Source organism: Erpetoichthys calabaricus, chromosome 4, assembly GCF_900747795.2.
Source record: "Erpetoichthys calabaricus chromosome 4, fErpCal1.3, whole genome shotgun sequence".
Classification (NCBI taxonomy): domain Eukaryota; kingdom Metazoa; phylum Chordata; class Cladistia; order Polypteriformes; family Polypteridae; genus Erpetoichthys; species Erpetoichthys calabaricus.
The window spans coordinates 112,697,331-112,713,195 of record NC_041397.2 but is presented as its reverse complement, the minus strand read 5'-3'; the positions used below and the strand labels follow the sequence as shown (position 1 = coordinate 112,713,195).

At 38.2% G+C, this 15,865-nt stretch overlaps 1 protein-coding gene across 5 annotated transcripts in view; it reads right to left on the bottom strand.

Moving 5' to 3' along the window:
• Window positions 1–15,865, bottom strand: part of lrch1 (leucine-rich repeats and calponin homology (CH) domain containing 1) — a 397,155-nt gene that overhangs the window by 52,949 nt on the left and 328,341 nt on the right. For 3 of the 5 annotated variants that reach the window (XM_051927322.1, XM_051927324.1, XM_051927323.1), the window contains 2 exons: window positions 12,639–12,708; window positions 8,125–8,235 (listed from right to left, as the gene is read on the bottom strand). In XM_051927322.1, the coding sequence (XP_051783282.1) occupies window positions 8,125–8,235; window positions 12,639–12,708 (181 nt within the window). The remainder of the gene's footprint in view (window positions 1–8,124; window positions 8,236–12,638; window positions 12,709–15,865) is intronic. The other 2 variants (XM_051927326.1, XM_051927325.1) reach the window with 1 other exon arrangement.

The window sequence follows — 15,865 nt, the reverse complement described above, 5'->3', positions numbered from 1 at the left end:
CTGTCACCGTCTGGTGTTGTGCAAAAATCAAATCTAAAATGTGTGTTCTAGGTTGACTGGCTTGAGGATCTTATTATTCAGGAAGCTACACCAAATTGGCTATATTGTGTTAATATTCAGCGGCACCATGTCATAATTAAATAAACATAGACCTTGAAACAAACACAGAGCTGCATAGACTAACACTAACATTCATTCTGAGGTGAAAAGCACAGATGTTAGAGCCTACCTCTGTATTAGAAGATGAGCCTTTTCCTGCCATTATTATTTGATTACTGTTAACAGGAACACTTTCAAACAATATTCACCAGGTTGTAGCTTACATATTAGTTGTTGTCTGTTTTTTGGTGGTATTCTTTTTGTGGCAGCCAGGTGCAGACTTTACTTATTGCAAATGAATAAGTGTTGTAAAAACACACAAAATGCACTATTATTCTGGGCTGTCCCGCTAAACAACTTTATAAACAACTTTATAGTGTGATCACATCATGTAGAATATAACCATTTCATCTAAAATATAAAGTATAAAATTCATAAAACTTTTACAGTAAATTTTATCCATAAAAATGTAGCGGGGCTGCACTAATAGTATATTCTATGTATGTGCTGAGTGCCTGTTGTTTTCATCGTCCCGTTTACTGTCCGTTATGTGTACGTCATTGAATGTTATCCCCGTTAGTGTAGAGGGGACGGATGATGGAGAGAGACCGCAGCCCCAGGACGGAAATCGCCTGTTTACACACCAGTTACATCCGGGACATTTTACATTTAAAAAAGAGGAGTGAGAGGCGACAAGAGAGAGGCGGAGAGAGAGAGGAAAAGAAAAGAAGACAATTTATCCAACCATCTACAAACTCATTACTGCTATTCATTGCTTTATTCCACTGCCAGCTTTTTCATCTACCGATCACTCATCACGACAGCCAGAGCCAAGAAACCCCGGGGTTGAAGTCATTCCAACCATTGTCAGGACGTTTACGGTGAGGTTGTTTTGTTGTTGGGAGGAAGCACCATAACCAGTTTCTATACCGCTGGACTTTATTTTGGGACACACTGTTTCACCACATTTTCAACTGCCATGTTTTTCAGATCTATGTTTGTATTTGTGTTGTGTGCTTTTGTTAATTGTTTGGCAAGGGAGGGTTTATTGTAAATATTTGTGTTAATATATATATTAATTAGTCACTGGTGTTTTGAGGATAAGTGGTAATTTGCGCACGCTTATACATATTTATTTATTATTGAAAGTTTTTCTGTCTTTCATTTTACAATATATCTGTGTTTAATTTGACATATCCATTTACTGTCTCTGGATATTTCATTGTGTTGGGAAAATAAGACATCTTGTAAGGAGTACGGCTTGATATTAGAGCAAGAAACCTCAGGTATTCCATGTTATAGTCTTGGTAGTGTAGTGGCCAGTCTGGGTAAGGGATTGGCTGTTACAAAACATTGGTTTTAATCACTGCTATCATTACAATGGTAAATGTACCAAAACATTAAAAATAAAGTTCAACTAGCTGGGGGTGAGCGACTTAGAGTGTGCATCAAGAGTGACCTGAATTTTTTTTTTTTTTTTTTAATTTTCACCTGTTATTATTGTGATAGGCCACAAGATACAACATCAAAAACTGCTCTAGGAAATGGGCAGATGTGTACAAATGTATGGAAGCATGGTCAAGTTGCTTCCAGCCTTATGTTTGTATTTTACTGATAATTTGAAACAAACAAAATAAAAAATGGACAGACTGATGGCTGTATTGATTGATGGTCTGTCGCAGATGGCCGGGGTTATTATCTGGCCGGGTCACCTAAAAGGACCGGAAGGTGGCGGGAATAGCTTCCAGGCCATGAGGGGGCAACCGCCATGGAGCAGGAGAGGACCACGGGAAAAGAGAGAGAAGTTTCGAACTCGTTGGGACCCGTGGTCACCGCCAGAGGGCGCTTTAAACCTTGTGGGACCCGGATATTGTTACTTCCGCCACACTAGGCAAGATGGCAGAGGAACCTGCCAGGGACGCCCGGAGTGCTTCCGGGGCAAAGGGCAGCACTTCCACCACACCAGGAAGTACTGCCGGATGGACGTCATCAGTCACCTGGAGCACATCCAGGCAGGAATAAAAGGCCCGCCTTCCTACAGTCTAAGAGCCAGAGTCGGGAGTGGGAGCAGGACGAAGCTCCCAGGAGGAGAGTAGAGGCGGCAAAGGACTGAGATAGAGAGTATTTGGGGGATTATTGCTTTGTGCATTGTGTGATGTTTAAGGACTGTGTTTATTATGTATAATAAACGTGTGATTTTGATAAAGAAGTGGTTTCCGACTGGTGGTGTCCCGGCAAATCTCACAGGTCTTAAAAATAATTTGTTTGCCTTCCAGTTGATCTGTCCAGAAGGTTTTAGAAAAAGATGTATTTATTTTGCCAAGAACTGCTGGCAGTTCTTACCCATAAATGATTAACTCTGAATCAGCAAACACCATCATCATTTGCTGAATAATATAAAGACGAAAAATAAAACTAATATACTATTAAAATGGAAAACATACTATAAGTGTTCAAGCTGTGGTGAGTGAATATGTCAACAAAAAAATATAGCAATCATGCCTATGTTTTTCAGATGCTAAAAATCTTTCAGTCAAAAAAAAAAATCCACACAAGCTGAAACATGTCGCACCATTCTGAGTCAAAGTCTATCAAGGTAGAACACAAACTGTTCACAGCTACAACCAACCGCCACACATATAAGTTTACCCTACAATGGATATCTCCTATCTGCCATTTGTAAAATGTTAGAGAAATGACAAAACATAAAATCCTACACTACCCTGATAGAACTTCAGGCTACTGTTTGCAAAGTTTATTCTTTTACATTCTGAGAAGTCAGCAAACTGACTGAATGATGGATATGTGGGTAAAAAGTAAAAGTTGGAAAACGTATTTTTAGTAAGAGCATTTAGTGCAAGACTGGTACAAGAAAAGTTACCACCTGGAGAGAAAGCAAAATAACTAAAAGTTTAGGGCTGCCCATATAAAAAAAGCTTGTTGATTTTGCATTCTGTCCATTAAGTGGCGTGCATGAATACTACTGAGAACTTACAACTGAAGTAACATGCAGTGCTAAATGAGGGATGCTTACATAGAGGAAATGACATCATTGAATGAGATACCTGGTTTAGAGCTGTTCCTATACTGTAAGTAAGCTTGTTGATTTCACATTCTGTCCATCAAGGTGTGTGAGTGGAGGAACATGCAATGCCAAATGAGGGGATGAGGATTACGTAGAGGGAATGACATCACTGAAGGAGATTCCACAAAGATAATGCAGGAGATTAGTCACAAAGAAACAAAATATAACTAATCAACCTATGTGATAATTAGCCAAGCAGAGGCTAGGAAACACACTTAATTGTGACATAAGCTAGTCTAGGTTGGGTCCAGGCTTCCACTGATTAATCTCTAGATCTACCCGATTATCTCAAAGCTGAAGTCAGAATGCTTAATCAATTACAATAGCAAGAAAGGCATGCTGTTTTTCAGTAAGCAGAATGGACAATTAAATGACTAGAATATAGTGTACAGGATGCAGGGCACTGCAAAATCTGCTGACACTTCCCAGAGATGCAAACTGATTTACCCCAACAACATTTAAATTCTACAGAGAAACTGCAAGCAGATGAAACTGTTTTAGACATGACTTGATATATGCAAAACAGGATATTCCACTTCAAAGGAACAAGGAAACTGAAGAGCCACATTTCAAAGGGAAATTTATAGAAATGCTCAAGTGTATTGAAACCCAGCCACAGGGGATGCACAAACCAGTGTGTTACTTTGTGCTGATCCCAAGCCCGGATAAATGGGGAGGGTTACGTTGGGAAGGGCATCTGGTGTAAAATTTTGCCAAATCAATATGTGGACAACAATACAAATTTCCATACCGGATGAGTCAAGCCCTGGGTTAACAACGACCGCCACCAGTACTGTTAGCCAGCAGGGTGCTGGCAGAAATTGGGCTACTGTTGACTGAAGAAGAAGGAGAAGAAGAGGGGGGGAAACGTGTCTGGAGGCAGGAGAAGAGGATGAAAGTAAAGAGAGTGGAACTGAGGGTAGGAACTTTGAATGTTGGCAGTATGACTGGTAAGGGGAGAGTTAGCAGATATGATGGAGAGAAGGAAGGTTGATATATTGTGCGTGCAAGAGACTAAATGGAAGGGGAATGCACCCAAGGGACAGAAAGTGGTGATTGGAGTGGATTTCAATGGGCATGTTGGTGAAGGGAACAGTGGAGACGAGGAGGTGATGGGTAGGTATGGTGTCAAGGAGAGGAATGAAGGTCAGAGGATAGTGGATTTTGCCAAAAGGATGGACATGGCTGTGGTGAATACGTATTTTAAGAAGAGGGAGGAACATAGGGTTACGTACAAGCGTGGAGGAAGATGCACACAGGTAGATTACATCCTATGCAGAAGAGTTGATCTGAAGGAGATTGAAGACTGCAAAGTGGTGGCAGGGGAAAGTGTAGTTATGCAGCATAGGATGGTGGTCTGTAGGATGACGTTGGAGATTCAGAATAGGAAGAGAGTGAGGGTAGAGCCAAGGATCAAATGGTGGAAGTTGAAAAAGGAAGACTGCAAGGTTGAGTTTAGGGAGGAGGTGAGACAGGCAATGGGTGGCAGTGAAGAGTTACTAGACAGCTGGGAAACTACAGCAGATGTAGTAAGGGTGACAGCAAGAAGGGTGCTTGGCGTGACATCTGGAAAGAGGAAGGAGGAAAAGGAAACCTGGTGGTGGAATGAGGAAATACAGGAGAGTATACAGAGGAAGAGGATGGCAAAAAAGTACTCACAAGCGAGGAGAGTGTGTCGAGCAGATGGAAAGAGTACTTTGAGAGGCTGATGAATGATTAGAACAAGAGAGGGAAGAGGTTGGATGATGTGGAGATAGTGAATCAGGAAGTGCAACGGATTAGCAAGGAGGAAGTAAGGACAGCTATGAAGAGGATGAAAAATGGAAAGGTCGTTGGTCCAGATGACATACCTATGGAAGCATGGAGATGTTTAGGAGAGATGGCAGTGGAGTTTTTAACCAGATTGTTTAATGGTTTTAAGATTCAACATGCCCTCGACCCTCTGCAGTTCGCATATCAGGAGAAGGTGGGAACGGAGGATGCCATCATCTATATGCTACACCGATCCCTCTCCCACTTGGACAGAGGCAGTGGTGCTGTAAGAATTATGTTTCTAGACTTCTCTAGCGCCTTCAACACAATCCAACCTCTGCTCCTTAGGGACAAGCTGACAGAGATGGGAGTAGATTCATACCTGGTGGCATGGATCGTGGACTATCTTAAAGACAGACCTCAGTATGTGCGTCTCGGGAACTGCACGTCTGACATTGTGGTCAGCAACACAGGAGCGCCACAGGGGATTTTACTTTCTCCGGTCCTGTTCAGCCTATATATCGGACTTCCAATACAACTCAGAGTCCCGCCACGTGCAAAAGTTCGCTGACGACACTGCTATCATGGGCTGCATCAGGAGTGGGCAGGAGGAGGAGTAATATGGGGGGTGTTGGGGGTAAACATTAACATTATTCAAAGTTATTGTCTGTTTTTACCTGCATTTTTATTACTCTTTAATTTAATATTGTTTTTTGTATCAGTATGCTGCTGCTGGAGTATGTGAATTTCCCCTTGAGATTAATGAAGTATCTATCTATCTATCTATGGAATCTTGGAAAGTGAGAGGATGTCTGAGGAGTGGATAAGAAGTGTACTGGTGCTGACATTTAAGAATAAGGGGGATATGCAGGACTGCAGTAACTACAGGGGAATAAAATTGATGAACCACAGCATGAAGTTATGGGAAAGAGTAGTGGAAACTAGATTAAGAAGTGAGGTGATGATCAGTGAGCAGCAGTGGTTTCATGCCAAGAAAGTGCACCACAGATGCAATGTTTGCTCTGAGGATGTTGATGGAGAAGTTTAGAGAAGGCCAGAGGGTGTTGCATTGCGTCTTTGTGGGTATCAGCAAGAGTGAAAGGGAAGATCTACGGGACGGTAGTGAGACCAGCTATGATATATGGGTTGGAGACAGTGGCACTGACCAGAAAGCAGGAGACAGAACTGGAGGTATCAGAGTTAAAGATGATAAGATTTGCACTGGGTGTGACAAGGATGGATAGGATTAGAAATGAGTACATTAGAGGGTCAGCTCAAGTTGAACGGTTGGGAGACAAAGTCAGAGAGGCGAGATTCTGTTGGTTTGGACATGTGCAGAGGAGAGATGCTGGGTATATTGGGAAAAGGATGCTAAGGATAGACCTGCCAGAGAACAGGAAAAGAGGAAGGCCTAAGCAAAGGTTTATGGATGTGGTGAGAGAGAACATGCAGGTGATGGGTGTAACAGAGGAAGATGCAGAGGACAGAAAGATATGGAAGAAGATGATCCGCTGTGGCAACCCCTAACGGGAGCAGCCGAAAGAAGAAGAAGAAGCTCAAGTGTATTGCAAAGTACGACCACAAAATAGCTTCAAACACCTTTCTAAAATGCTAATCTGATGACTTCAGATATACAAAATGAGCTACTAGAGCTTCCCGCTTCACTTCTATTAAAGAAAATAAAAGACAACTTGCATGAAGCACATTCTACGTTATCTGAGCTAAAGGGTATAAATGCAAATTTGTTTTAGTGTGTATTTGCTACTGTTGTGGAGGTGGAATCTCAAAAAAGTCAGCTGACTTCAAAATAATCAGAAAAAAATAGTACAGGTTTAAGTGAAGATTATATCCTTCTCTGTGTATTGGGCACTGCATTCATAGTGCATCAGTCATATCTGGAAAATGACAAAGTGTTTAAAGTCATAATAAATTAAGCTTCCTAAAGCACTTTATGCTCTTTTCAGTTCTCATTACCTAAATCTGGGACACTGAAGTCCTGTCTGTAAGCAATCCTAAGGATTTCTCCAGAAGTAGCTCTAGGGTAATGGATAAAGCCACCTCTGTACCACTTCCACTATCACCACCATTAAAACAACCTTCACTGCCCCATAGTCAAGAGATTAGTTGAGGCAAGGATTCAGTGGGTGGAAGAAGTGCAGGTTGGTGGTTTAGGGGATGTTTATGTTAGCCCCTTTACCGTCTCTTGCATCTATTTTTTTAATAATAAACACCCAAACCACTGAAATAGTTGGTTTCTTGGCAAGAGTAACCCTAATGTTATAATATACAGACTAATAAAGAAAGATGAATTATACATGAATGATAAAAAGAATACCTGAAGGCAAAATGTTATATATTAATTATACACAAATAAGACAGCAATTGAAACAAAAAGATAAAAGTCCACTAGTTAAAAACGGTGTATATAAAAAAGAAAGAAATGACAGTGAATAAAATACAGGAAGCAAATTAATATTTTTTTTTGCATAGACATTTATTTCCGAGCAACTGTTACTAAGCTGGAGTTGGGAAATAACTAAAAATGCCTAGCCTATATTCATCACTTAATAGTTATTTCTACACAACAAACCTCTTACTGCTTGTTGGTATGCTAATAAAAACTACACCTATGAAAAATCAATGACCCTGAATCTTGAAACCTACTAAGAATTAGTATAGCATTCCACTGCATGAAAATAAAGAAAAAAAAATAATATAGGCACATAGAGACTGACTAAATATGACTGAATTATCCATGCAAGGATAGTTACCAAAAATTAAGATCTAAAACTACTTACTCAATAGACAAGACAATTTTATTCCAGTCTTAGTGTTAGGTAAAATAAATAAATAAAACCTGAAACTTTTTTTTATTACTAAACTCTACTACTAAAGATATTCAATTAAATTTAACCAAAAATGCTTGAAAACCGATATTAAAAAAACGTAGTTTTAGAAATATTTTCTGCAGATGTTTTAAAACTGCAAAAAGATGTTTTTTTTGTAGGGAATATATATACTGTATACATTATATATATATATATATATATATATATATATATATATATATATATAATGTATTTCCTATACGGCGATACAAAACTTTTCTCTACATATTAATCTTTTTGTACACCCGTGATAAAGGTGTCAGATCGGCAACATTTCTTTATTACATTGAAAGAACCTACCACCATTTTTCATGTCTCCTTCTGTTGGGGTACTGAGGATGTCTTTATCACCTGGCAGGGTCTGTGTAATAGGGCTGAGAGAGGTAGGAGGAGAGGAAGAAATAGGCATGTCTGCAAGAGGTTAAGTAGACAAGCCAGATCCATTTACCAAAAATGAGAAACCGAAAAAAAAAATCACAAATAGCAAATATACGCAAAGAAAGGGAAGAGTGTAAATTTGAAGCAATGGGTCAAATACAAATATATATGAAGAAAAAATGATTGAGAGGATTGGCATAGAAAGAAGCAAAGAGTTGAAAAAAGATGCAATAAAGAAAAAAATGGAGGGCGATAAAACATAATGTTAGTATTTGTTCAGTTTAATGTCATGGCATGCAGTTTTTAAAGTTGTCATTCATAAAAAGTTACAGTTAAAAATGATAGCACTCCCTTATTAAGTAATAGGGATGCCATTAAATTCCATTAGAAATCAGTGACTAAAGTCTGCAAAAAAACATGTTTACATTTTGCTTAAAAATCATCAAAGCTGCAAAATTTGCCAGAGAGTTTGACTTTAGCCTTTTCTTTATCCTGTAAGTGAAACACCAAGTGGGTAACAACTTCACTAATTGCCTCTCAAACTATGAGAGTAAAAACCTGGCACAGAAATGCACAGTAGGTGCATCTTGCAACACTAAAACCACTTTAAAAAATGCTGTACTTCTTTTCAACCAAAATTAGTAATAACATGTACTTCAACTAGAGTTAATAGACTGTATGCTGCTGCGAATGTTGTATAATTTTGAAAATATTCATTTTGATGTGATCATCTTAGGTAAAAAAAGAGTGAAAACCTTGGGCTTCATGAAGATGCAAAATAACAAGTAACAAAAGGTACAAATTTTTAAACCAAGAATGTCAAGTCTCAGGAACCATTTTAAACATGAGTTGAATAGAAATTAAAGCTTTAAGAAAGATTTACAGAGAAAGCAAACAACGAAGAGCAGTCTCAGAGAGTCTACTAACTCCACTGAAGTTACATTTCTCTTAAAAGGTTTGGATTAAAAATAAGTGCTTCCATTATTACTGTAAAGCTATTTTATAACCCACGATTCATATTAATAGTGGATGTAACTGTCTTCTAACCCATCATTATAGTACAAAAAATGGCAGTAAATATAACCCATACTTACTCACACTGGAGTAATTCTGAGTTTCAAGCTTTTAATTTTAGTGTTAATTGTTCATGTCTACAGCAAAATGGATTTCTTTGGAAATGTTCAGATTAAAATGCAATTGTCTTTTTTCAATTTTTTATGCTTTTTCTTTTTTTTTTTTATTTAAACTTGTAAACATTTCACACTCATATGTTAAGTTAAACTATGCATGCATAAAAAATGATCAACTTTTAAAAAATCCAAATGTAGTGAAAAATGAAATTTTAAAGGAATTTAATATAGAATTTTAATGCAAGTTTTTGTAAAATTATTTAGAATTAAAGTACGAGCAATAAAGATTAAAACTAACCTTTTCAAAAATAAATTTAGAGCACACATTACATAAGTTAGTTATTTTATCTAGTGCATCGTAACAAAAAAGTATATTTATTCTGGTTGGGGGACCAATATAATGGACAACTGAAGACTAACCCTTGGGTCATGTGATAATCTAGTAAATTGGGCAGCAGCATCCTCTCATTTGGACACCAGCATTGCTGCAAGGAAACTGTACTTCCAAAGGGCAGCCATGCTGGGGTCCTTCGGTGCTGCTATAGGAAGTTGCTGGAAGAATGCCCCCTAGTCATGCTGGGGTTCTGCCTGGACCAGAGGTGCTTCCTGGATGCAGCACTCAGCTTGAATACAATACCCAGCTCGAAAGGAGCCCCTCTGCCTCAGCTGAGTAAGTCAGAATAGGAAGTGAAGGAGGAGGAAGGATAAAACGAGTTGGGAAGAGCTAGTTTAGTGTACTGAAAGCATTTTAGGGGTAATCTAACCTGTAAAAGCAGTACTGTGCCCTAACAGGTTTTTAAAGATTAGAATTGGCGTCCAATGTAGCCGTGTCTTACAAAACCAGGTTATATCTAACTATATGTGTAATGAGAAGACATTTACAGATGTCACATATTTAGTGACTTATACAGTTAAATCAGTACACTATAATTGGACTTATATTACTTTGATGACACATTCTAAGTAGTATCAAACATTGATAAAAAATTCCATTTACACTAGGATTTTTGTTTTGAGATAAAACTATATCTCTATTTAAAAAAACAACACATCGCACACACAGGATGTCCATTTTCAATTTGCTGTTCTGATTTTTTGCTTAAGGAGACTATTACATATTACTAATAAAATCAGTGAAACCTATTGTTGCTTTGAAAAATTTAGCATTTACAGATAGCACAGTACTGCGTTTATGCAGGCAATAATTTAATAGTAATACACCTAAAATACTGCAATTTTAAACATTATTTTGTAGCAGCTTCAATAAATCTTAGACCCCTAAAGCTAAAAGTTTTAAAAAACGGAGACAGCACAAATTGCATTTTTTTTGTAAAAGACTTTAGTGGGCGAACAGGAGCATAGTGATGGAGAATGCAACTGATGTAGCCCAGTGTGTGGCCATTTAAAATTTTGTATGTTATTAATCGAACTTTACATTCAGTTCTGTAAGACACAGAGAGCCAGTGAAGGCGAAGCAGGATGGGTATTATGTGCTCGCTGTTGCTGGTTTGTGTTTTGAATCAAATGAAGCTATGATATAAAATTAGAAGGGACACCTGCCAGTAGGGAGTTACAATAATTGATGCGGGATGTGATAAAAGCATGGACAAGTTTCTCAGTATTAGAAAAGGAGAGGAATGAGCAAACACAGGATAGGTGATGGAGGTGAAAGTAAGAAAGTTTCTTAATGTGGTTTATGTGGACAGAATAAGAAAGGAAAGGAGGCAGAATAAGAAAGGAAAGGAAGAATCAAAGATTACACCAAGATTTCCTTGCATTAGAAGGAAGAGTAACTGAGAAGGAGCTCATTTTCTTAAGTTGCGCTTTAGTGCCAATTTGCAGGAGTTCAGTTTTGTTGCAATTTAATTTTAAAGAGTTCTGCTCCATCCAGGTTTTAATTTCACTGAGGTAATTTGTAAGCTGAGAAAGCGCTGATGAAGTTTCACTTTAACATTGAAACAGACTTGAGAATCATCTGAATAAAAATGATAACCCAGTCCATAGCTTTGAATAATGTGGCCAAGAGGAAGCATATAGATACAGAAGAGCGGAAAGCCAAGGACAGAACCCTGAGAAACCCCTTGTGTGACTGGCACTGAGCTGGATCTGCTGTTGCCAAGACTAACAAACTCTTTCCTGTCAGTCAAATTGGACTTAAACCACTGGAGGGCACTGTCAGAGATTCCCAGCATGTTCTCCATTCTGGACAGTAGAATGTAATGTCTGACAGTGTCAAATGCTGCACTAAGATCTAACAGAATCAATATGTTGGTTTGTCCAAAGTCTGCTGCCATAAGCAAATCATTGGTTACCCGAAGCAGAGCAGCTGTGCTGTGCCCTGAAACCAGACTGAAAGGGTTCCATCAAACTATCAGAAGTTAAGTAATTGTTGAGTTGGAAGGCTACAAAATGCTCAAGAACTTTTTACCGAAAAGGTAAGTGAGAAACAGGCCGAAAACTGTTAAAGATTGCCAGCATCAAGGCCAGACATTTTAATATTGGGGTTACAGAAGTGATTTAAAAAGTGGCTGGCACAAAGCCAGTGCCATGGGATATATGTATTATTGTCATAACAGTCGGTATTATGGTGTGAAGGCAGGATTTAAGAAGTGTGGTGGGGATGGGGTCCATTACACAATGGAGTAGTTGGACTCATTTTAAAAATCAAGTCTTTAACAAATGCAGATGTGACTGGTAAAAATTTAGTAAAAAAAAAGCTGGATGGAAGTGGGGAGACAGGAAAAGATATAAAGCATGATGTATTTATGTTAGTTGAATTATTTAGATCTTTAATTTTACTGCAGAAAAAGTGTAGGAATTTTCAAAGACTTTGGTAGAAGAGGTAACTGGGCTAGATGCAGGCTGAAGTAGTTTGCTAACTACAAAGAACAAAACCCTTGGGTTATCATGGACACTTTCTATTAGTCTGCCATAATGTGTGTTCTTGGCTGCAATTAGTGCATCCCTGTAAGCCCTTTGATAGTCATAGAAAGTCTGCATTGATTGATTATTGAAAATGAAATACTTGATGGGGAAAAATGAACTAAAGGACCAATATAAGCATGTTACGACTAAAATACATTTTTCAAGTTAAAACTAAAGGTGTACACTTGTTACAATCATAGATGCACAAATGCAAGTGCAAATATCATATGAGTCACAGCTTCTTAAATAAGAGAGCATTGCAGCAAATATGAACACTGAAGGTCTAATAAATTATACCCCCAAAGAGAATTTTGTTTTTGACTTCATGAGGTAAAATGTTAGAGGACTGATAATAATACAGAAATTAATTTTTTGACTTACCAGATCGTGGTCTAAGTCCAAATGGAGGAGAGTTCAATGTAGGAGATGAAGCTGATGAATCATCATCTCCCTGAATTCATGAAAGAGAGATGAAAAATGTTGGACACATATTTTAACACATTTATAACCAAGAACATTAAAAACCTTTTTAGGTAATTTATAGATATAAAAATGCATTACATTTCACTGTGCATTGGCATGCCCTTTTCTTTACTGTTAAAAAACTTTATTTCTTTGCTCAGATATTGCTGACTGAGATTATAAAATAATCCATAAACATATACCACATATTATGACACTCATTTAAATATGATATTTTACTTTTTGGCACAAATGGTGATTCAGTTCTTATGTTCCTTCTGGCACATAATGATTTTGTTAAATACCTGCCATGGCACCTTGATTTTCTAAGTCAATACAACTTTACCAAGAAGATACCTACTGCAAATATCTGTGAAGATTCCTGAGCATATATGAGACCTACATGTATTTAATCATATTTTTATCAAAATGAGTTCTCTTTTCCAGAGAAGATAACAGTTTTGATCGCATATATACAAATAACCTTACATATATAAAATTCACTTCAACTTGAGTAAGTTAGACCTCACCTAAGTAATAATTTAAAAAAAAAAATAAAAAAGACCATAATAGACCAGAATCAGTGAGCCTGGATTGCTTTGATTGTACTGACTGCAATGCATTCAAAGCTGCCATCCTTAAAGGAACACATATAAACAATGATGGATGGATAATATGCATCATCTGTAACTGGAAGCAAGAAACATTGATGTTTTAAGCATATATCAATTCAAAATATCTCAAACTAAGTTCTTTTCATTTTAACTCTTTGCAGGCTGTATTTTTTCCATCATGGCTAAAGGTTGATTTCTTTTTAAAAAACTGACTTCTTTTTGCAAGATTTCAACATTCTTTTTCATTGCTCAAAATGTGGAAAACATACAGTTACCAAATGTATGAACACTCGACACATGACGACTATAATGTTTATTTGCCATTCAAAGCAGCTAATTTCATGCATTGGTAATTCACAATGTTCACAACAGGTGTTGCAGTAGTGATGTTGTTTGTCTGCCTGTTCCTACAGACTATACAGTCTGGCTTGTGCTGCTCATTTTTATAATAATCTGGAAAATCATGAAATGGAAACGTGTTGATAACTCAAGAGAGAAACAAAGAAATGTTCTGCATAATTGTTTGTCTCTATACTTCTCATTTCCTTGAAATCTGGAAACCAAAAGAGTTCCCAGGGATCAATTTCTGTAAAGTATCCCTAAACAACACTAGCAAACAATTTGCACTGTGACATTTCAGAAGCACTCTTATGGTTACTGGCATCTGAAAATCATAATATATGCAAAATCTGAGTAAACAATAATATATAGATCCTCTTCAATTTCATTTGAGAGGGCAATGGATAATATCCAAAGTTCTGCTGTAAGTATATGTGTTCCAGAATGTGTGAAACTCCATTTATATCATAGTCTGTGCACATTCTAGAAGATAAAGCCAAATAGTACAGTCTGGGCATCTCTTCTTGACATTTAGCTTTCTACTAGGGGGCTTCGCCCCCTGCTCGCTTCGCTCGCCAACCCCCATGTTTGGTTTTCCGGATACAAAATTTTAAGATTTTTTTTTTCTTTGAATTGTTGCTATTTCATTAGTTTCACTTTTATTTCAGAACTTATGTAAAAACAATATTTGGAATATTTGGAGTCCCAATATGTTGAATCTTTTAAATGAGGTCACCGAGACATGTGTTTAATGACTTTGTCAGGTTAGAGATAATGAAAACTGGAATTCAAAAGACTCAAAAAAAAAACGCAGGCACGAAACACATGCACAACGAGATACAAAATATGAAAGCAGAAAAAAAAATAAAGTACCAAAAAAAAAAAAAGAAAGTAAAAATCACATTAGCACAAAGAAAGAGAAATTATTACTCGGAGCAGGCGGGCTCGTTTTTGTATCTCTGTCAGTTGTGGTCTTTTGTTTTGAACCCGTGCCTGCTTTGCTTCCGCAGTTTCAGATGCGCGTTGTAGGCGCCTATGTTCATTGTATTTGTCCATGCTGGTGCGTTTTTGTAGCTCCGTTAGTCGAGCTGTTTGGTTTTGGAGCCGGGACAGTTTTGCTTCCACGGTTTCAGACGCGCGTTGTAGGCGCCTACGTTTATTTTCTTTATCAATGCGGGTTTGTGTTTGTAGCTCCGTTAGTCGAGCTGGACCGTTTTGGAGCCGTGACCGTGACTCCATTAGTTATCCGTTGTTCACCGTTAGTAATATGGATAATTGCACTTACTGTTATACTGTTAATACTGAGCGTTTTCTGTGGTTGTACTGTTAATGATGCATCACTGTAATGTAATTTACATATGCTATATGGTTTGGATGTGTGAGGATGCCATGTGTTTAATACGGAGAGTTTGTTGTAGGCGCCTGCGTTCATTGACTCTATCCAGGCGGGCTCGTGGTTTACCATTCTCGGTTACTTTCACGCGCCTTCCGTACTATCTTTGTGGACCTGTGGGGCCTCCGTAGGTGTGTTAGAAGCGCGTGGACCACGCTGTGTAGTGTGGCCGTTTAGTTCAGAAGCGCGTTGTAGGCGCATGCTCCTTTCGTACTTTCACGCGCCTTCTGTACTATCTTTGTGTACCTGTGGGGCCTCCGTAGCCTCTTCCGTTTGACTCTGGGGTGCAGCGCAGAATCTGCTTTTTTGTGTGGCTGTGTCGTTAGTCGTTAGCAATGGGCGCGTTGTTGCTTTATTTCTCATTCACGTTAGTTGAGCTCTTTCGTTTTTGGGCCGTGACTCCTTCGTTTTCGCGCTTGCGATTTATGAGACGCGCGCTTTCGGCGCCTGCGCACTATGTCTCATGGTCCCATCGCCGTGTACCTGCGTCCATGCCTTCCGGTTTACCATTCTCGGTTAGTAATATGGATACCTGTCAACTTTTGTTGAAGCCTGCCTTGAAATATTTTATGTCTTTATATTAATTTAAACAAGGGGGCTCCGCCCCCTGCTCGCTGACCGCTGTGTTTGGTTTTCTGGATACACACTTAAGATTTTTTTTCTTTGAATTGTTGCTATTTCATTAGTTTCACTTTTATTTCAGAACTTCTGTAAAAGCAATATTTGTAATTTTGCGAGTCCCAATATGCTGAATCTTTTTAATGAGGTCAAGATAGGTTTCTCTGTTTGGATTTTCAGCA